Source organism: Bacillus rossius, chromosome 7 (genome assembly GCF_032445375.1).
Source record: "Bacillus rossius redtenbacheri isolate Brsri chromosome 7, Brsri_v3, whole genome shotgun sequence".
Taxonomy (NCBI): domain Eukaryota; kingdom Metazoa; phylum Arthropoda; class Insecta; order Phasmatodea; family Bacillidae; genus Bacillus; species Bacillus rossius.
The window spans coordinates 65,140,975-65,163,366 of NC_086335.1; the positions used below are offsets into that span (position 1 = coordinate 65,140,975).

At 42.0% G+C, this 22,392-nt stretch overlaps 1 protein-coding gene across 1 annotated transcript in view; it reads right to left on the reverse strand.

The window, feature by feature from the left end:
- Positions 1-26: 26 nt before the first annotated feature.
- LOC134534610 (uncharacterized) overlaps positions 27-22,392 on the reverse strand; it is a 119,691-nt gene continuing 97,325 nt past the window's right edge. Inside the window, 7 exon segments of the mRNA XM_063373093.1 lie at positions 27-1,777; positions 1,779-2,350; positions 5,960-6,106; positions 7,068-7,277; positions 8,070-9,567; positions 14,440-14,581; positions 20,387-20,532. Of these exon segments, the coding sequence (XP_063229163.1) occupies positions 1,610-1,777; positions 1,779-2,350; positions 5,960-6,106; positions 7,068-7,277; positions 8,070-9,567; positions 14,440-14,581; positions 20,387-20,532 (2,883 nt within the window). The 3' untranslated portion in view covers positions 27-1,609.

Genomic DNA, 22,392 nt, shown 5'->3' on the forward strand with positions numbered 1-22,392 from the left:
CCCCCCCCCCCCCCTTTCCAAGAAAGGACTTCAAACATTTTGTAAGGCCACTGTTTCTCATGTCAGCTTTACTTGATTATGGACTGTATTTTACATTTCTGGTGGTTTTATTATATGTATATATGATGAATTCATATCTTTCATTAATATAATGCAATTATTTACACATTATGTAGGTATTTAAGTTTAATCTGACATAATGCTGGTATGATAGATTGAATTAATATAGTTTAAAAATAATTTATGTTATTTGTAATAATTGTTACTTAATGGGAAAATATTTTTCCCTGGAGTATCGAAAGTATCGAAGTATCAAACTGAAAAAACAATACAGAATCAAGTATCGAAAGTGTGGTATCGTCCCACCTCTACTACCTGCTATGCCTAACTGAAAGGGTTCCAACAATTCAGAGATATACATATGCTTTTATTGTAAAATTTAAAACCAAAGTAGTGAATATGTTAATATAAAAAACAAATTTAATAAATAAATCACTAACCCAATATCTGCCAATTCGAACACATTATTAGTATCTTAATGAAATAAACTTATATTTATTCGTATTTTACATAATGAACTCTTGCTGTTAAATAAAATCAGTTGTAAGTTAAATTTTTTCTTCTCATGATGTGACTCAAAGACTATGAAACTGTTCTAAGAAATTTTATATGGCAGGAAAAAAAAATTCTCAAGTATAAATTAACATTTAAACCGATAAAATAAATGAATTTTCATGGCTTTTTTTGTGTATAGTGCAAAAAATAATTCTATCTGCGAATGAAATTGAGTGAAATTATTAGCAGATTATGACTTTAATAGTAAGCTGTAATAACTAGTAAAATATAGTTGTGCTCACACATCAGTTTAAACTAGTTGGCATACAAACATTTTTGGTCTATGTATGACAATAAATGCTAACAACAAAAACTCTGCAATAGATTTGTGCTCCATTCTAACATCGGGTAAACATAAACAGTATAGACAAATCAGGAACGTTTATGCCTCAGAAAAAGTTTTGAGTTAAAAATTACATACAAAAATATATCTCACTGTAATTTCAACCAGCAGAAAACTGACATATTTTTTCGAACATTTATGATACGATAGAGAACACCATCACTAAAAAAAAATACGGAAATAACATGAACAATTGCTACAGTGGTGTTGTACCAAAAATCTTACCTATTTACAAAATAAATCGAATGATAGCTAGATAATACTTAAACATTTTTTATGTTGACGAGACATCAAGATGATGCCAAATGTTTTAAACACTTTTAACTGCAAGTTATGCTTTATTTTTAAAAAGAATAATTGCACCGACTACTTGAATAGTTATAAGTTATCCATAGGATAGCCTATTGTTCTGCAGATAGTTAAATACAAGCATTCACCGAGTATTTTTTTTAGGTGATTTACACACACACACATCCATTCAAATAAATATGCTTTGTTTTCGTCTTCTCTCGTACCTGTACAGTATACTTGAAGAGGCATTGGATTCTATTTTTTTTTTTGCAAATGTTTTTTTTGGCATTATTCGCAAAATATAGTTTTTTTAAACTCACTAGAGTGTCGTCCGTGCCGGTGTAGGAAGGGAGCGAGGTATCAGATCGTCCACACCTGCACCTTCTCGGCCACCACGCACCAGTTGGCGTGGTCGTAGTACGACGAGATGATGTGCAGGTTCTCGGCGTGGCGCTCTATCAGCCGGTCCAGCTCGCCCTCCCGGAACACGTGGTAGTACCTGTGGAAGGTGAGGGCGCCCCCCCGCCCCGTCGGAGGGCAGCGACTCCTGCGAGGTGGACGCGCTGAGCGAGGCGTCCCCGGGAGTCCCGGCGGGACCCTCGCGGCCGGCCTCCTCCGAGGAGGAGCGGCCGTCGCAGCGCGCCGTCCGGCGGTCAGCGAAGCGCAGGTCCTTGCTGCAGTCGCTGGCCAGCGAGGCGGTGCCGGGCGACTCCACCGAGGCGTCGGCGCGAAGCTGCTTGGCGCTCGCCTCCGTCGGGACGGCCGCCCGGCACTTCCCCTCCTGGAGCTCCTCGCTGAGGCGGGTCAGGTCGCTCAGCTCCTCGCTCAGGCGCTCCAGGTAGGGGTCGCCCGCCGGGTCGGGCCCCGTCTGCCGCCGGTACTGGTCGATCTCCTCCAGCAGCTTCTCGCTCAGCTTGTCGGCGAAGTCGGCCAGGTGGCGGCGGCAGCCCTCGTCCCAGGAGTCCTCGCCGGCGCCCGGCCGCGGGCTGGCCCGGATCACGGCGTCCACCGTCTCCTCCAGGCTGCTGGCCACGTCCGCCGCCGCCTCCAGCAGGCTGAGCCCCCGGGGCTCCTCCCCCACCGCCAGCTGGGGCCGGTCCTCTGCAAGTACCTCTCCGTTCTCTACTTGTGTGGCTACCCCTCTATCTATACACAACAATCTACACTGGTCTAATATACGCGTTATAACCCCTGCTTTATGATCCTGTAATTATATTTTAATTATATTTGGCATTATAATTTTACCTTTTTATTAAAAAAAAAATTTGTTCCGATTCTATTCACCCCATATAAGTTGGGGTGAATAGTATCAGTCTACTATTTTCAATGTATTCTTCCATTTAACCACTTGTCGGGGTGAATAGAATAAATGAAAGTTATTTTAAATCATTATAAACCATAGACCATCTTTCACGGCACCTTAAAAACAACACATTCTAATGAATAAAAACAAAATTACAAAATTCATAATTGTAAAACTTATTCATCAAAAAAAAAAAAAATTAATTTAAATGTAAGCATTTTTAGACAATTCACTGCTAAATTAAGTGTTACTGTATGAATTCTATGTAACCCACAGCAATCATACACAACAGAGTAAGTCGTACCAGTACCATTATCAGTTAAATATACACCATGTTGGTAATAAACTGACAGGTCATTTAACAAATATCTTTAAGGCACACAGAAAATTTGAGCAAAGCCCTGCCATATTTCTCAGGTTCCTCTAGCTTACCAATGGCATTTTCAAAGCCAAAATTACATTCGTATTTGATGTCAGGGAAGCCAAAAATGAAACCACAACTGTCTCTTGTACAGTTTGGCCTTAGGAAAGAGCCATAGAATTCCTTTACACCATTCACATCTACAACATTCATAACAACACCAATAAAATTCAATGTTTTTTTGCTACAACCAGGCACAGTATCATTAGAGTTGAAAGCAACCAGTAATCAGTCCTGTTCTCTGATATCAGTTTCTTTCACATGGCAAACGTGCCTGTATCACCTACCATTAAAATCGATAAATGATTCACTACCAACTTCAACTCTCACAGCGTTTGAAGTTGCTTCTTTAGGTGATCTTGAAGTTATTTCACTTTCATCACTAGATGAGGGGTCATCAGTAGAGACCCGGAAATTTCGCGGATTCTTCTGGCCTCAGGATAGAATTCAAAGCTATAGGTGTGCTCGACTCATGTTTACTTTCCCATTGGTTGATTTCTTAGCGAGAACATTTTTATCCTTGTTATTTGGCACTACCTGATTCACTTACTTCTCTCCTAGCTGGGCATCATTGGCTCACGGTCGTAGACAGGCGTGTCCAAACAACTGCGTGCCAATCATGAACACAGTGCGAGAGTGTGAAGGTTTGCATTCTAGCTTGATACTAAATGAATCCGCAAAATTTCCGGGTCTCTGGTCATCAGGCTCACTGGTATTAGGAGTGCTAGGATCATTTCTTTCTTCATCAGCTTCAAGATGTAAGTCATCCATTGACACATTTTTCCAGCTGGAATATCAAGCTGCTTCTTCCTTTGGCATGGTGTGGAAGTCTCACTATGCCTCATTTCTTGGAGCAGCGCTTTCAGGCAGTCATCCACGGCAGTTCTTATCTCATCCATATTGTGAGGGTTCTCATTTGGTAAAAGATTTAACACTTTGTCTGCATTCAAAGGAATCACTACACATTTCACAAATCCACTTTTGATGTTTGAAGCTGAGCGTTCAGAGAAAGATTGTATCCGTTTATTTATAAGGCATGGAAACACATCTTTTGGGACAGCACTTTCATTCTTTCCAGAGCCAGCTTTCCATGATTGAAGAATCTGCCTCCACGAATGTTTCAAAGGCCTAAAGAATGCCACATCTAGTGGCCGTGTCAAATATGTTGAATTTGGTGGCCGAAAGACCAACCGAATCGCATTCTCCTCACAGATTTGAACTGAATGCACTGTCAGATGTGAAAATAAGTTATCCCCAAGCAATATTTTCTTCCCCTCTAGCTTTTTTAAATAAGGAACTGCAATTTTAGTGAGCCAGTCATCAAAAATACACTGTCAAACCATCCAGATGAGCTACGATTAAATCTGCATCCTTTTGGCCCATTCTCAATCCCCATTGAATACGCATGTATTGCTTCATACACAACATATGGAGTTAAGAGGGCACCATCTCTAGCACCAGCAAACACAACCAAATTTGAAGACTTTTAAAAGTTCGTTATCCTCTCTGGATATTTGCAGCCCTATTTTGTTATGATTTTCTTGTGTTCGGGATCGTCACTAAGATTCTTTTCATTCTAATTAACCACATTACTTGGTAGAACATCTTTTATCTCTGCTTTCAAACTCCTGAAATATTCTACAACAGTAGCAGAAGTTACACCTGCTCGTGATCTTTTTATGTTTTGACACATTCTTATAGCTAATTTATCCTTGTGTCTTTTCATGAAACTAGCAGCGAAATCTGCTCCAGGCATGTTGTCTCTGTGAATTTTTTTTTTTGGTAAATATGAAGAGTAGCGGTATTTGCGAAAAAAAAAAATGCTAAAAATGCTAAAATACTTTTATTAGATGCTCTTTCACTTCCTCTTTTCAAAACAACCGGCGGAGATAAGAAATTCCAAATAGGTACTTTAGGAGATATCGAATTTTTTAATTTTTAATAGTTGGCAATATTTTTTTTAAAAAAAAAATTCAAAATTCCGAACATACTTTTATTCTATGCTCTTTAACTTCCTCTTTTCATTAAACTTTTTTTTTACTGTTTTGCCCTTTCTTTCCAAATAGTCCTTAAGGGGCCTGCCTACCTGGGCACACATACGGTGTGCAGAGCTTCAGGAAAAACAACGCGATTTCAAAACTACTCAAGATATCCGAGTGGGGCCTATTTACGAATAGCATTTAAGAGTTCGCTGAAGGCCGAAAAGTACTTTTAATTTCGGATTAAGTTTTTAAACTGTATTTTTAAAAGCATTAAAATGCCTAAAACGCGTGTTTTCAGAGTAATTTTTAGGCATTAAACAATCAGTACAGATTCTTGAAAGCACTTAAGGGGCTCGCATAACACCTTTATCTTCATTTCTCCGCCATATAATGTTACTGTCACCGCTCAAATTTCACAGTTATCCTGTGACGACGAGACGAATGCGCGCCAGTTCAGAGCCTTGCGCTTAGAGGCTACACCGCGCTGGAAGCACCAGCGAGCGTCGCGCTTATCATCCCGCCTCACTAACACACATACACCCCTGACGAGGCGGGCCCCTTAATAAACAATCGTAAAGAGAAGGCATCCATGGTATAACCCCATTCAGCACAAACTAATAACCTGTCAAAAATTATTTTCTCCTCACTTTCTGAAAGTCACGTTCGTCCACCTTGTTTTTTCACAGTGTCTTCTTTTTTAAAATGACATTTAAGCACAATATGGTAAATTATAATCTTTACATGCTTGTCGTATACTACGCTTACCTTTTTTATCGGATTAATTGCACACATAACGTCCAATTTGTTAGGTTTTGTGTAAGTATTATCACCTGGAACTGGTTTATAAGTTCGTGGCATGGTGATTCTATTCACCCCGACAAAATACGAAAATTACACTGATCCAATTAAAAATAATTAGTTAGCCATGTCTTTCAAAAAAGGCAATAATAATTACATTACACTTTCATGATACTCTGAGGCACAAAATAAAAAAATTTACACACTTCTGCTGATAAAACACATGATTGGATACACAAAGTTGTTTAGGTTATGTTTTATCGGTCCAAAACAGTTGATCTTGCTATATTTTCCAATATTTTTTACAAAACAGGTGAACAACATAAAGACTTGGAATACCATGAAAAGATATGCTAACAAAAAAGGGGGAAAAATGTGGCTACCTGTTAAAAAATTTAAGAACAATATATAACCATAAATATTGATCCTATTCGCCCCAGTGATTCTATTCACCCCATTCCATGGTACCTAAGGTTTCTTTAATTGACGTTAAAGGAGTACCTCATATTGCTGCAGCCGCCGTTATTATTTATTTTTTAGTAAGATATTTTCACGCATTTAAATGTTTGATTGTAATTTTATTAATTCAGAAATACAAATATTATCTAGCTTCTGGGGAGATATTTTACTACACGAATGAATTATCTCACAAAGGGAATTCCACAATCAGGCCACACATTAGTGCAGGAAGGGCAGTAAACATCTTATCATATCAGTTCACAAGTATAGGTAATATCAATGGCAGATGTAGTCCTTAACCTGGTGTGCACGAACAGATGAGAATGAATTGTTAGAGGGGGGGGGGGAGGATCACCCAGATAAAATCCACCTGCTCAAAACAACGTCTGCAATGTTTCCCTCTAATGAATCTTTCCTGATTGGACCCGCTGGGGATCAACTCAGGATTCTTGTTGAGAGGTGAGTGATCTCACCACACAGCAACTACAACTTTAAAAAATGTTTTTCTCTCACAACGAACTATTTTATACGGTCTGTATTGCCTGAGTGGCTAGAGTTCCTGGTCGCAGGGGCAAAGGTCTTGCCTTCAATTCCCGGCCGGTTAGTGGATTTATCACTTGGAGTTTTCCGTCCTGTAAACTCTGGGGCGAACAACCCGTCACAATCAGTATCATCCTCAATAATCATGATTATCATCATAATCATCATCATAATGATCATCATTCTGATCATTATCCTGCCACAACCATCATCATATTTTTTCCTTATCATTAGCATCAAACCATCTTCATCATCGTCATAATCTAGATCATCATCTCCACCGCCCCGCCGCCGGCAGGGAAGGGAGAGGCTCACCGGTGAAGCGCGCGTCCCCCAGTACGCTGACGACACTGCCCACCGAGTCGGGCGACGACACGCCACTCGAGTCGCTGTCCATGTCGTCTGTCTCCGGGTTGAACAGCTCGAGGGACAGCAGGCGCGGCAGTGGCCGGTCTGGGCGGCCCTGGATGGCCGTGGATGCCCGTCGAACCAGCGGCAGTGAGGACCGCGATGACACGCCCGCCGCTGCCACACACACGCAGACACCCTGCTGACTGCCAGTCTGGCGGCGCTGTCATCGCCAGAGCACAGTGCCCTTGGTCAGTGACACAACTGACAAGTCTGGCGGCGTTGTCATCGCAAAAGCACAATGCTTTTGGTGAATGATAGAACTTACAAGTCTGGTGGTGCTGTCGTCACCAGTCAGCTGCAGAACTCACATATCATTTGGAGAGAGGCTAGGATGCATGCCATTAAACATGTTATCTCTGTTCTCATAGGATCATGGATAGGTTAAACACGTTCTAAAGGTTTAGAAACCAATAACACCCAATAACAACATTACAAAATTAAAATGACCCGTGTGTCATTAAGGGTACTTGGAATAAATGTAATTCTAATCACAAAAGTGATAGAAATATAGTATTAAACGAGTCTGTAATCAAAATTTCAAATTTTTTAGTTACATAACTAATACCTACTTAGAAATGTGCAACATTCGCGTTATCTCCTGTTACCACGATGAACTCCACACACTTGAACACAAATAGATGCATATAGATTGAAGTTGTTCATTGTCCATTGACACATTTACCTTTTCCAGACGGATTGCTTGGATGGGGTTATTTCAATTGTTATTTTGATCAACCTCAATACTTCTGATCATTTCGGGGCGTGTCAAAACTACTTATGGTTGTGGGAACAGAGTTAAATAGTATAACGGTATGCATACCAGCATCTCTCCAAATAATAACGCGAGTTGGCAGGTCCCAACTAAAACTTAACTACTATGAATGTTGAAGTGAAACAGGAACTCACCTGCCACTCGTGATATCACTGGTGCTGGCTTCACGCTGAGCAGGTCTTGGAACTGACTGGATTTGGCAGGCCGGGGCGGGCTGGTTTTCTTCTCTGGCTCAGCAGCAGGCTTCTGCTTGGACGGACAAGGCGCAAGGGGAAGGGGGACTCCAGAAGAGGGTGACGTCGCCGACTCAGACTTCTGCTTGGTCAGGTGCGGATGGGAATCTGCGGGCGAAGTCAGGGTGACTGGACTGGCCTTCGTGGGAGTCAGGGAAGGAGGTTTCGTGTTCGGGGAGGTCAGGGATGTAGATCTCGCGCCCGCAGAAGCCAAGGGCGTGGTTTTCGCGCTCGGAGAAGTGAGGCTCTTGGGGGTGGTGGGGGCCGACTGGCTGGTCTTGGGCGAGGTGGGCGGTGCCTGGCAGGACTTGGGAGACGTCGTCGGAGCCGGCGAGCCGGGCCCAGGGTCGCTCTGCAGCGACTCCTGCTTCGGCACGAAGATGACGGAGGCGAAGCTGTCCTCTGAGTCGACGCTGGTGTCGCTCTGCAGGCTGCTGTCCTTGGACGAGTCGGAGCCGTCCTCCCGGGAGTGCCTGCGCGCGCCGTCCTTCTTGTCGTCGCCGCTGTTGGAGGAGCTGGAGCCCGTCCTCTTGCTGTCCGGCGGCGCCGCGCTCGACGGCGCCTGCTCGCCGGGGGACGTCTCCGGCTGCGGCGCCGCCTCGCCGCCCTTCCAGCCCTGCAGGATCCTCACGAAGCCGTTCTTGAACGAGGTCCCCGCCACCTTCTCGATGCCGGTGGTGGAGCTCTTCAGCTTGCTCGCGAGGATCTGGAACCGCTTCGCCGTGGACGTGGAGAGGAAGGAGTCGCGTAGCGAGTCGAAGGTGCGGTTCCTGCGGAAGATGAGCTCCTCGTTGAGCGACGCCTGCTTCTGGATGTTCTGCCGCACCCGCTCCTTCTCCCTCAGCCTCTCCGTGGACATGAGCTCCTCGTTCATGGAGCTCTGCTTGAACACGCCGCCGCAGCGCCGCGTCGCGCCCGCCACCTGGAACTCGGGCAGCGCCTTCACGAGGTTCCTCATGTCCGTGGGCTCGTCGCGGCCCTCCTCCTCCATGTCCTCCTCGCAGATGGACTTCTTCTGCTTCACCAGCTTGGGCTTGGGGGCGGCGGCGGCGGGGGCGGGCGGCTCGGGAGCGGCGGCGGGGGCGGGCAGCGAGCTGAGGCTCGGCACGCTGGAGCGGGACCGCACCATGGCGCGCCCGCCCGGCGCCGGGATGTCCGTCAGGCTCTGGGACTTGTGGCCCAGCGCAGCGGCGGCGGCGGCGGCGGCGGCGGGATCCTGGCGTCGCGGCGCCGCCTCCTGTGGCTCGTCCTCCAGGCGCCGCAGCTCGATGGGCAGGTCCTGGATGTCCTCGCAGCCCTCCGGGTCGTGGCGCTGCGGCGGGGGCTCCTTGGTGCGCGAGCCCCACGACTCCAGGAACCAGGGGCGCACGCGCGCGCGCGTCTTGGTGCCGGCCAGCTTCTGCAAGCAGCGCCCGCGCCCCTGTCGCTCAGGGCCTCGTGCCTTTCAAGGTAGTCACGTCACTCAAGACGTCGGCTTGCATGCAAAATATTTTTAAATCATTAAAAAAAAAATGGTGATGGCTTATATTTACAATTTGCCATCGCAGAGGTTAATAGCACATATAATCAAATTTTCTGATATTCCCAAACAGGGACTATCGATAAGTTCTTTAAATGATTCCTGCAATGGAAATATTGATTTAAATAATTATTTTGGACGTACGCCATTGATGGTTTGCACTTTATGCCATAGAGTAAACCTGAAGAACGGACAAAGACTGATGGATATACAGACACACATAAAATCAGCCAAAATCACCCGATGCCAAATGTTTAATGCAAAGACAGCACAAAAATTCCGCGGAGGGCCAGCGACGCTCGCCAGCTACCACGGGACACCGATGGTACTGGCCTTACAGCAGACCCTTTGAGCCCTTTTGCACTTTTAACGAAGTATTATGTATTTAATTTATTATCCAGCGCTATCTCTCAATAGTTCTAGATTTACGTTTTCTGCCTTATGTAATTGGAAAGCAATGCATAACTGAAATAAAAAGTCCAGGTCTACCAGCTGTTCAGAAACGTATTTTCAATTGCCGAAGAATTGCAGAAAGACTTCAACTATCATTGTTTCACAAACATTATCGTTGATTTGGGGGCGCACTCTTGCTTTTAATCTAACTTTCCGTAAGCTTAATTTGATTGTTGCGCACTTTTAGTTCGAGCCTTGTATAGTGCGAACAAAACGTCTTGCGAGCAGGGCTTTATGGTTCTGTGGGAATGCCTCGCTCTGAACGTACCGGCAGAGCTAAAGTAGTGCTGACTCAGCACGGCCCGGTTACACATCAGCTGTTCTAAAAACATCAATCATCGTACCAACGCTCGCTAAGCAAAGCACTACGTGGCCAACATATTTCGAAAAGCACTTGAAGAAAAATGCCGCGCCCATGGAGAATATTTCAACGTCATTGGCCCACGCCCCACTGATACCAATTCTCTTCCCCTACTTCTACTTCCCCTTACGTTCCGCTTACGTCTCACGATACTCACCGCTACGTAATTTATTAAAAAAACTACAAGCCAAGTTCATTCCGTCGCGTGGGGAGCTACAGTGCGTGCCACATGATCCGAACATTTCCTGACGGTCGTTGCTGTCAACAACTGCACAACATCGCCTGTCGTTCACATGTTACAACTGAATCATTCTTGCAGCGGGGAAGATTTATTTAAAACTTTTTGAAGTGAAACTTCTAATGCGACTTCCAACAAGGTTGCGTTAAACGTTTAACGCTACCATGGAGGGGGTATGAAAGCACTGTTGCGTTAAACGTTCAACGCTCCTGGGGAGGGGGAATAGAAAGAGACAGAGCGAGAGTGAATGCGTGGCACTCGAACGCATGCGCGTAGTATACCTGTTACAGGCCAGCGCGAGCGTTAGCAACGAGTAGTGTCCAATATTCCAAGCACATGCGCGTGGTATTCAGGCTATGCAGCGAAGTAAACAGTGTGAGCGCCGTGAAATTAGCTGAAATACGTACTTGTTGTTGTATTTTATTGTTCTATTTTAATTTATAATATTCATTATTTCATTTACTTGTTTTTTTTTTTTTTTTTTAGTTTGATTTGATACAATATGATTTCACTAAAAATCAATTTCTACCCCTTACTATTTTCATTTCCACATTACGAAGTTTCACTTCTTCCGCGCGGAGGGACTCCACGCACTATTTTTTTTTTTTTTTTTCACATAAGAGATGCTATAGGCGGACGGCGCTAGCGAGGATGCGGAACGCGGTTCGGACTAGCTGGGACGAACTCTAGTCGGCCGCCGTGAGACAGGCGCGGCCCCGGTCGATCAGGCTGCCGCAACCCGCAACTCGCGCCTGTCGCGCGGGCACGCCGTCCTCCCAGGCGCACCGTGCGACACCCGAGTCTCCACCCACAGCTTCTTTCACACGCACTGCTTTCAACAAAAGACCTTTAAAAAAAAACCTTTCAAAATTTTGTCACATTTTTTTGAAGTGACAACGTCTAATAAATCGATGAACGCCGGCTGCACGCACGAAAAAGTGTCCCATTACGTTGTGTCCCGTTACGCTCATTGGACGCTCGCGCCGCATTTATCTCTCTTCCACTCGATTGGAACAACCATCGATTTGACTTTTTCGAGGCACATTAAACTTGAAACACTCCCATTCATTTCCTTCTTGTCCTATCATCGTCCTATCCTTAACAGAATAACACAGATTGGAAGAAGTTAAATAGCAAACATGTATAAAAGTTATAGTTAAAATAATATCTACGTTAAAGTAATAAACATATTTGAATTAATGAGTGCAAATAAAAGAAAATTTATCAATTAAATTGTAGATTTCATTTCACTCCTTCTTTGTATCCATACAAAATAGTAATTCAATAAAAATGATTCAATTTTATTCATAAAAGTATGCAAACATTTCATTAATGTTTTGTTATGACGTCACGTTAAACTATCGTCCGTAAACCGACTTTACAGACAACCAATTTTTTTTGATGAAACTAATAAAGGTTTATCCGGAAAAAGGTAAGTATTTTTTACTAAGCAAAAAAAATCTTATTTACTTTTGAGGATACGTAGTCTCCGCACTATGTCGAGTATCTGGTGAGGTGCTACTTAAACACTAATTATCCTAAGCTATGAGGTCCGTTTGAAACCAATCCCTGAGATGTTGTTGGGTTTTGCAGCTAGCTCAAGGTTCGGTCCGGCGTTTCTTTCGACTCGAGATCTGTGAGCTCCTCGCGAGGCCTGTTCTTGTTCGTGTTTCGACGAGCACGCTGTCGTTGGTGGTTATTTTTTCTTATTCTGCCACGTCTGACCGGAAAAGAGAACGGGGATTAGTCGCATTTGTTATTTTGGTCTTTGTTGTCCGTTGCGTGAGCCCATTGCTTGGGCGATCGTTTCGTTTCCTGTCTCTGAGAATCTCGTCCCCCTTTCCAACAACCTAGTTTGAAGTACATGGTTATAGAGTTCAAAAATATGCACATAAGTATGATTGTATTAAATGTCTACGCAGTCCACAAATATTAGCCCTAAACACAACCAAAGAAATATAAAATACCAGTAGTAGTGCACAGTAAATCATATATTTTTTAAAAGTGTTATACTATTTTGAAATATTTCTTAAATGAACCGTGATAAAAAAAAAAATAACTTTTTCATGTTATCAAAGTAATTTTCCTTACAAATCGATCAGTCGAATTCACCCAATCCAGTTGTAAATGAATTGTAATAATACCTTTATGATTATCTAAATTGCTGTATGAAATCGTCAGTATACCTCTTCAGGTTTGTCATTGCAAACGTCTACTTAATTAATTCAGGGAAGAAGCGATTGTGCTTAAATGAGTCGTGTTAGCAAGTACAAAAACATATTTACTACCCATAGCTCGAAATTAGTGTTTTTTTTTACCTTCTGACCCCTACTCCCCCTTAATTCTACGGTTATCAAAACATGGTATTGTCAGAGGTTCTGTACGTGTATGCAAAATTTCAACATATTCAGACTTCGAAAAGTGGGTATAAATTGAATGGAAATATTTTATTACATAGTCTATTCATACATACAAGTCGAGCTAATAATAAAAGCGTGGTAAAAACAAAACAAGCTAAAACTTTTTCTTTTTAATATTAGTACAGATGTTTCTAAAGATGCATCCAAATACGAGGGCAGGGCTTTGTGTAAGTGCCAATGGTACAAGGACTATCCTTGTAAAGATACAAACATTTTTTGAAGTTATACTTCTTTAGGCGCGTTAAGGAAAAAAATATGAGCGTGAATTTTTACGATGCGTGCGCACCATGCAACGAAATTTTCACAGGATGAAAAAAGTTTACATACAAATAGAAATTATAAATGTGCTTTTATAATCTTTTACTTTAGTGACTGATATTGAATACTGGTACATACATTAAAAAAAAAACATTTATTGTGAATATTAGTGATAGAAATTGTGTTTGTATTTTTTTTCACGTGTATTTTCAAGTGTATTTATATAAGTGAGGTTATGTTCTCGTATGTATAATTTATTTGCATTATAAAATATTAAATCATTATTTTAAATAATAATTACTAAATAGTAAATGAGATAAAACATACAGCATGTTTATTGGATTCAATTTTTAATTTAAATTAATCTCGATTTTTTTGACGTGACAACGTCTAATAAAGCGATGAATGCCGGCTGCACGCACGAAAAAGTGTCCCGTAACGCACATTGTCCCACTACGATGTGTCCCGTTACGCTCATTGTACACTTGCGCCGCATCTCTCTTCCACTGGATTGGAACAACCGTCGATTAAACTTTTGAATCGTGTTTTTATTGTTTGAATTATTAATATTAGGTAATTTAATTTAAAGTTAATGTGGTATTCATTGCTTATTACAACAACAATTTCGGCAATAAAGGTTAATTATTCTTGCATTTTAAAAATCTGATTACAAGTATAGTTTCAAGTATTTATTCTTTTATTATTAAAATAAAAATGATTCAATTTTATTCATAAAATTATGCAATCATTTCATCAATGCTTTGTTATGACGTTATCACGTTGAACTATCGTCAGTAGACCGACTTTACAGACAACCAATTTTATTTTATTAATATTGCATATTGATCGAATGTATTCTTAACCAGCCGTATTTTTAATGTAACTCCAGTAATTTTGTTATATTGTCCCTGTTAATTATTTGCATGCATAGTTAAAGTTATGACGCCAAGCAACACGCACGTGCAGTGTAAGAGCCGGGAACTAGACTACAGCGAGGGGGCCCGGAGGAACACGGCGGCTACCTGCAGGGCGCGCCTCACGAAGCTGTAGCAGGTCTCGTTGGGGCTGGACAGGCCGGAGCTGCCCGGAGAATCTGTGTGCTCGCTGTCTTCGTGTCGGCTCCTGTGCCGGCCACTGCCGCCCTTCTTCTGGCCGGCGCAGTGCCTGCAAGCAGTCGCGGGCTCAGAACACAACCCCCTTGTGTCCGGAAACACCTCCGTGGGTCGTTACCACAACGCCGAACGTACAATAACGCCGAATGCCAAATTGACCGCAACGCCGACAGCTATAAAACTGCTGTGTACCACAACGCCGAAATACAGTAACACCGGAAAATGTTGCTGCGTGGAGGGGGGGGGGGGGGGGCACAGGAGCAAAATGAAAAACAACTGAATGAATTTGTGTGCTAACCTTACCTAACCTAACCTTTGTGGCAGTCCCGCAATGACATTTTTTCGGCGTTAATGTCTTTCGGGGTTGTGGTAATTAGGCGTTGTGGTGCACAGCAGTTTTCTAGCTGTCGGCGTTGTAGTCAATTATGGCATTCGGCGTTATGGTTTCCGGCGTTATTGTACGTTCGGCTTTGTGGTATTTCGGCGTTGTGGTGCGTCCCCCTCTTCCTCACCCGACCGTCCCTGTAACAGCGCGTCTCAGAGGACGCCAGCCATTTGGGCAGTTGCAAGGATCTTTACACAATCACCGCTGGGAGCTTTTCGTGAATGGACAAGTCGCACGCGTCTTTCCATGCGTCCTTGATATCTTTGAAGATTCCGGGCGAAATATTTTAAGAAAATATGTATCCATAGTTATGTATGTTTAGGCAACCAATTTCTGTCTGCACCAGTTTATGTTCATCTACGGCAGTCAAATAATTAAAATTAAACGTATAAAAATGCAACATTTTCGTGGAAATAACGTGTGAATATTTTTATAATAAAAAAACCGCGAACAGTTGACTTGAGTTGCTTGGATTCTGGGTAAGTAACTGCTCCCTGATGATGGCGACTGCAACGTCCAACCGAAACGTCGGTGATATCTTTGCCTTCGACACGGCTACAACCCAGAAGCCAAGCAACTCATGACAATGGCCGGAAAAGCTTGCGATATTTACAAACAATTGACTGCCGAAAAAAAAAAAAAGTTTTTTTTATATATACAGCAGGTTGTTTTAGGGTTGAAAGAATTTGGATATCCTTTCACGGCTAGTTTCGCACTGAATAAAGGATCATAAGTAAAGGACGCGTCTTTACTATTCGGAAATAGTAAAACTCGTATAAACTAACTAAATTTAAATTGCAAGTCAATAACAACTAATCACGAGCATTACACAGAGTTTTAAGTTGAAGTCTTGAAGCTATGAATGGAAACTTCTAAGCTACCGTGCACTTGAATATTATAAAGGGTGTGTGTGTGTTAAATGCTGAATGAACCAGAAATGTCGTCAATGCTGCAGAGACAAGCATTAACAATGAACCGCTCCACATTCCTGGAGAGACGTGCAGTGGAAGGATAATGGGAGGAGCTAACAACCAGGGCTGCCAACATTGTCAACTTACAGGCCTACCAATTGTCTATCGCATGTTCATGCACACTGTAACTATAAATGGAACAGAAAAATTCATGGAATATTAGAGATATATGAAAACAACTGAAAAACTACAAAATAATGTTCTTAGTAATACTTCGTTCAGATTCTTACCCGGGAATTTAAGTTTTGTGTTGTCCCAGTATCTCCAATAGTTAAAGTTATTTTTAAACCGTTCCCTGATTAACTTTCCAGTATTAACAGCTCACATTAGAATGTAAAATAAAACAAAAAATTCAAATGATCGAATATTCGCTTATCATTTCCATGGTTTAAAATAATAAAAAAAAATGCTTGAATGAAACTTCAATTGAAAAATTATAAAATCATGCGCCAATTTTCGTAATAAATACTCGGTGTTATCTCGAAAAAAGTAATTTTATATATGCAAAAAAAATTTTTTTAGTGGTATTACAAACTATTTCCAGAGTACCTAATCTTGTAAAAGTTCAAAAAGTGGGCAGAGAGGAAGGATTGCGACGGCTGGACTCTTGCGATGAAAGTGGAATACGAAAGATCGAGAAACGACCCGGTGCTCATGAATCATGAGGCAATATGAGCACGTGAGAACTCATACCTCCACCTGCTCGGCTTCGGAACCAAGAGGCCTGGCGTCCGCTGGCAGACAGATATAGCGTTTATTTAAACACTAAGCTGCCGAACCTGACTTTCCTTTTCATTTGACGTATTTTTACTTGGATTGGAGTTAAGGCTGCGCATATTTTTGAACGACCAGAAAAAGCTCATATTATTTGCTATAAAAACTTTTTTTTTTAAGAAGTACATTTGGTTCTCAAGTTTGTTTAAAAGTACGTCACTATGATGATTTTTAAACCGTCATATTGCTGTCTTTATATATATTTTTTTCTGAAAATTTCAATAAATTGTATTGTTTTTACTACTAACTCCATTGGGGGGATTTTGCGTTTCGCAATAACAAGCTGCTCGCTGCGATTTTCGTATTTTCTCTTTGTTTAGTACCTTTTAATTATTAACGTCACTGATGGTCCAATTTAGTTTTTCGCGTTTTCAGTGAAACCACTCTACTCCACGCACATGCCGAGCGCAAACGTGACAGAAGTATTTTTGGCTACGGGTATGAATAAGGGATTTGATTTACGCAACAGCTTTTATGCCCGTTGTTGGTCAACTAGGCCACGTCAAGGGAATAACGAGCCTAGTTTAATGAAAAAACGGCGCACGTAGCCGAAAATTTTATTGAGACAAAAAAATGTTTAAAAATTTTTTTGTAAAAAATATTAGCTTCTATTTGAGGAAAACTATCCATCTTCCGAGTCCACGGAAATTTTTCCGACTAGGCTAATAGTTTAGTTCAGCTTGTTTCGAGTGAGAGGGAAGTAAAAGTGAATGTTTATCGTGAATTGAGAGATCTTGAAATCTGAACACGTACAAGTAAGTCTCTTCAGACATGACAGCTTCCAGAATTCTGTTGTTTCAGAGGGTTATTAGCTGTATGGAGACTAACGTGAATGTTATTTTTTTTTGTGATGTCAAAAGATAACGAAATTACTTGTTATGATGGTAATACTTGTTCGGTTATCGAATGCTGCCCGTATTTTTTCAGTGGCTCGTGGGGCTGTGAAAGTTGAGAAAGTTCCAACAGCAATCGATGGTGCTTTTCATATTAACTCTATGTGCTAAATATTCCAATGCAGCATTAAAAAAAAAAACTAGCATGGCCTCCCATTAATTTCACTTTGTTGCTGGCAGGAATATCAACTGGGATGTTCCAGTTGCGTATCGGGAAACCTCGCCAGGAAAAAGGAAATATAAAGTTTTAGGCCCGGTCTGTGAATTTCCTTTCATTTATCATCGATATCTGTGGTGAAATATAGAGGTTTTTTTTTCTACTTCACAGCAGTTGAAAGTCATCGCAGCTATAAATAATTTCTGAACCTCGTGTTATCGGTTGCTAATGGATTCTTGATGCGTGTGTGGGTTCGAGGAAATACTGTGAGTTCTCCGAGCACCGGTATAACTTCTCCGACGGAAGTGGTCTTTTTGAAATACGTCGATTGCGCGATGCACTCATCCTATTGGCTCGCAGAGGGGGAACGTGTTAGTTCTAAAGAAGAGCGGCAAGGAATTCGTACCATGTTTACATGTACGTACGCTTTAAGAATTTTCAGTTATTTTACGGTGTCACAACCAAAGAGTGCGCTTCAGATGACCGAAGGATCCTTGATATTCTCAGAGAACTGGATGTTTGAAGTTAACCATGCCTTATTTGGACGGTGTTTTGCAAACATGAGTTAGCCAACGAAACTAAAAAAATAAAAATTTGAGTTGATGATATATAGCTGTTTAGGTAAAATGATACTCTATTTTAACGTTTCATGTTTCTGTGCCATCTAGCGGCCAAAATTTAACTCGCAGCCACACAATACTGGGCCATTGTGTGTTCAACTTTGAGCGCAGGACGTGTTTGTGAGTTTACCCATGTTTACATAACAACGTCCGTTCTACGTACACTCGGACAAATGCCACCCACTCATTGGCTGCTGTCTTGTGAGACGTTCCAGCTAAGCAGCCTGTGAATCGATAAAGTTTTGGTTGGGTGTTTATCATTGGTCCAGAGTCATCCAAGTGTGTTGTGAGCCAATAGCAGAGGCAGCACTAAGGTATAACGATTTGTATTTTAGCCTATCGCGAAATGAATTCGCGAATTTTTCCGGTCTCTACCTATAAATGGTGCTTTTGTTGTTTATTGTGGCAATCATGATACACCATCCTTTAAAAAAGCCAGACAACCGTGCCTGCAGAGTATGGAGAGGTTCTCAGAACTGAACATATAAACATATCGCGACTTCTGTAGCTGGTCCACGATGAAATATGCTTTCAGTATCCCGCCACGCGCTCAGTCAGCTTTTCATGAGCCTGGTGAATCGTAGGCATGCGCGTAGCGAGACGGAACTGTACGTGTTGTTGGAAGCATAAAAACTGGCTGTACATCTTTTTTTTTTTTGCAGCTTACAAAACTGTAAACACAGAACGTTTATTAAGAAGTTTTTTTTTTTTAGGAACTTACTTTTGTTGAAATGATACCGATCTAACCAGGTATGTATCTGAGTGAGAACATGTTCTTTCTGTCTGGTTTATGAGCAGAGTGATGGGCCGTGTTTGTTTGGTTCAGTTGTACTTTGGGACTTGATTCTAGCTTTTGTGACGACATGAACGGGATACCGAGTTATTTGCGTGATTCGCTCAGTTTGCCAACAGGTGTCGCTCTCGTGAAACAAATCGACCATAGCACACAGATGTAATATTTATTTAATAATATTAATAATTTATATGTCGAATAAATTTTTAAACTTTTAAAATATTTATATTTATATGGCTCAGAAGATACATAATTCTACATAAACTCAGCATAGCATATTCTTATGGAAGGTTCACCATATATCCAACTTGCAAAAAGGTAATGCAAGTTTGGCATGATTGACTTAGTGGGCATATATTTAACTTAGAACTGACATACTTAGAACGATCATAACTTAGAAACACGCAATTTAGAACTATCATAACTTTGAAAAACGTAACTTACAAACACACGACGTCGAAACACGCAACTTAGACGCATCATAACTTATAAAAATATAACTTAGAACTATTAAAACTTAGAAACACACAACTTATAACTGTCATAACTTAGAAACACGCAATGCCGAAACACACCATGATGAAACACCATAACTTAGAAAGTAATAACTTAGAAAATCTATAATTAGAACGGTCATAAGTTAGAAACACGTAACTTAGAATTACATAACGCCGGAACACGCAACTTAGAAACGTCATAACTTAGAAAATCATTATCTAGAACTGTTTTAACTTAGAAAATTATATCTTGAATGTGTTTCTAACTTTATGTTTTGGAATATATTAGAAAAGTCATAACTTAGAAATTCTTAACTTAGAACTGTCATGACTGAGAACCTTTTATCTTGTGTTTCTAAGTTGTGTGTTTCTAAGTTATGACAGCACCCTAGCGTTAAAAATCTCAAATAAAATAAACCACTGTTTCATTAAACTTTTAGCAACATTGGCTGTTTTCAAATAGTAAGAATGCAGACTGAACCAAAAAATAATAATTTATTATAACATGCAACAATTCGTAAGAAACTGGTCGTGAAAAGATGTCCGAATTATTTCGACACTAAGACAACCTGGTGTACCAAATACATTTACGGCGGTCCCTTATTTGAGTTTACATATTCCTCGTCAGCGATCAAGTTGACCAACACAGAAAGAAATATGGAGAGCAGTTGGCTGGTTGACTCCCACTGAAGGCAGCGCCACAAGCCCCTGAAGGCCGGCAACAATGGCTCACGGAGCTCTGTGCTAGACGTGGTCTGGAGGCGCACCTGGGGGAGGGTGTGGGGTCCCCCGGCGAGGGGCGGGGTCCCGGGGCGTCCTCCTCGGAGGCCGTGGTGGTGGCCGAGCAGAGGTCCAGCGGCGCTCCCGGGTGCTGCTGGCGGTGCCACGGCACCAGCACGTCCTGCGACTCGAACTGCAGCACACAGCCATAGAGTCACACAGCCATAGAGCCGCACAACCATAGAGTCACACAGACATAGAACCGTACAGACATAGAGTCACAAAGACAGAGCCGCACAGCCATAGAGTCACACACAGACATAGAGCCGCACAGCCATAGAGCCACACAACCATAGAGCGTAGTCAGAGAGGGGCAGGGTGGTGCCTCTAGAACCACGTTTCCCAATAACAATGAAACTCATTTACCAACTTTAAATGAGTCAAATATGGCACATTTTTAAGATATAGAATATGCAAAATGAGAGAGTAGCCGTGTCATTAGACACGTGTTAGGACCTAAAAACAATACGCAGTCGAACATGGTGTATATATCTATGTCTCTAAAGTGGAAAATTTCATCTAAGAATTTCAGGTTTCGTAGAAGCAATGGAAGGGCATCAGATATCAAAAATAAATATTGGGTGGGGCTGTGTCCGGACACACGGACGTTGGTTTATCGTGGAACGTCTGTGTCAGCTAATCGCTACTAGTGTAATGGAAACGATACATTGACTGCGTACTAAAACATTTAATACAAAACAGACACGGGGAGTTGTACATAAGGAAATGTGGAGGGAGTACGTTAGATAATGGGGAGAGGGCCCCAAAGAATAATTTGCCCTCGGAGTCTGAATTTCTCTAGAACGCCCTGGTCCCAGAACCAGTTGCCAAAAAAAAAATTGTAATGCTACAATAAAGATACTGTAACTGTGTACGACACATGGGTAAAGTTATTTCTGCACGTATGAAATACGTTTTTTTTTTCCTCTCGAGATAATACTGAATATTTCTCGCGAAATTTGGTGCAAAACTTTTATGTTTCAAGCATGATTTTTTTTAAAACCACTTAAAGTAAATGTTCGCAAGGGATTCACGGTCTTTGTCTGAAGTAGTATGGAAGTAGGTAACTGCTCCCTGATGATGGCGAATGCAACGTTCGACCGAAACGTCGGTGAATTATTCACCAAGGACACGGCCCAGGAAGCCCAGGAAGCCCAGGAAGTCAAGCTACTTCAAAGGAAAAGATGATCGATCATTCGATAACTGGACTTTGTGTTGTTGTTGTTATCGTGGTTATTAGAGAAGCCTAAGGTGTCCATCAAGTTCTGTCCCTGCCCGAACACGCCCGAATATTCACCTTCGGCCAACCTCGGGATTTGTTTTATTTTTGCGCAGGTAAAAATGAATTCAAATTTTGAAAAGTGGTCGGTTAGGTTAGCTACATTAAAACACTTTAAAACACTATGGTTCGGTTAGTCAGGTTAGTATAGCTGCGTTAAAATAAACAGAGAAATATAAATGTGTATAATTGAACCCGAGGTTGGCCGAAGGTGAATATTCGGGCGTGTTCGGGCAGGGACAGAACTTGATGTACATCTTAGAAAGGGCGCCCATATGGCAGTTTGTTGAGGGGGGGAGGGGGGCAGACTATATGATAGTTTTTATGGGGGGGGAGGGGGGGGCAGACCTTCAAAAATTGACAAAAAGTGTCAAAAATTATTCAATTTGCCAAAAATCCTCAATAACCCATACAGTTTTTCCTCTTCCTGAAAGCTGGGGGAGGGGGGCCACGGCCCTACCCTGCCCATGGGCATGGGCGCCCTTGCATCTTGGGCATCCCTGGTTGTCGGAGGGCGCGGCAGGTACCGGCTTTGAATATATATACTGTATAGAAGTCGCCAGCCCAGGTTAAAATTTCTAATACGGTTTTGAGGTAGTTGGTTAATTCACCGCCGCAATCGCCACCATCTCTAGGGCATCGACTTGTGGTGGTCCCTAGCGGACAAGTGTCGAACTCTTCAAACACCCCTTCCCCCTCCCGTTTAACGACCTT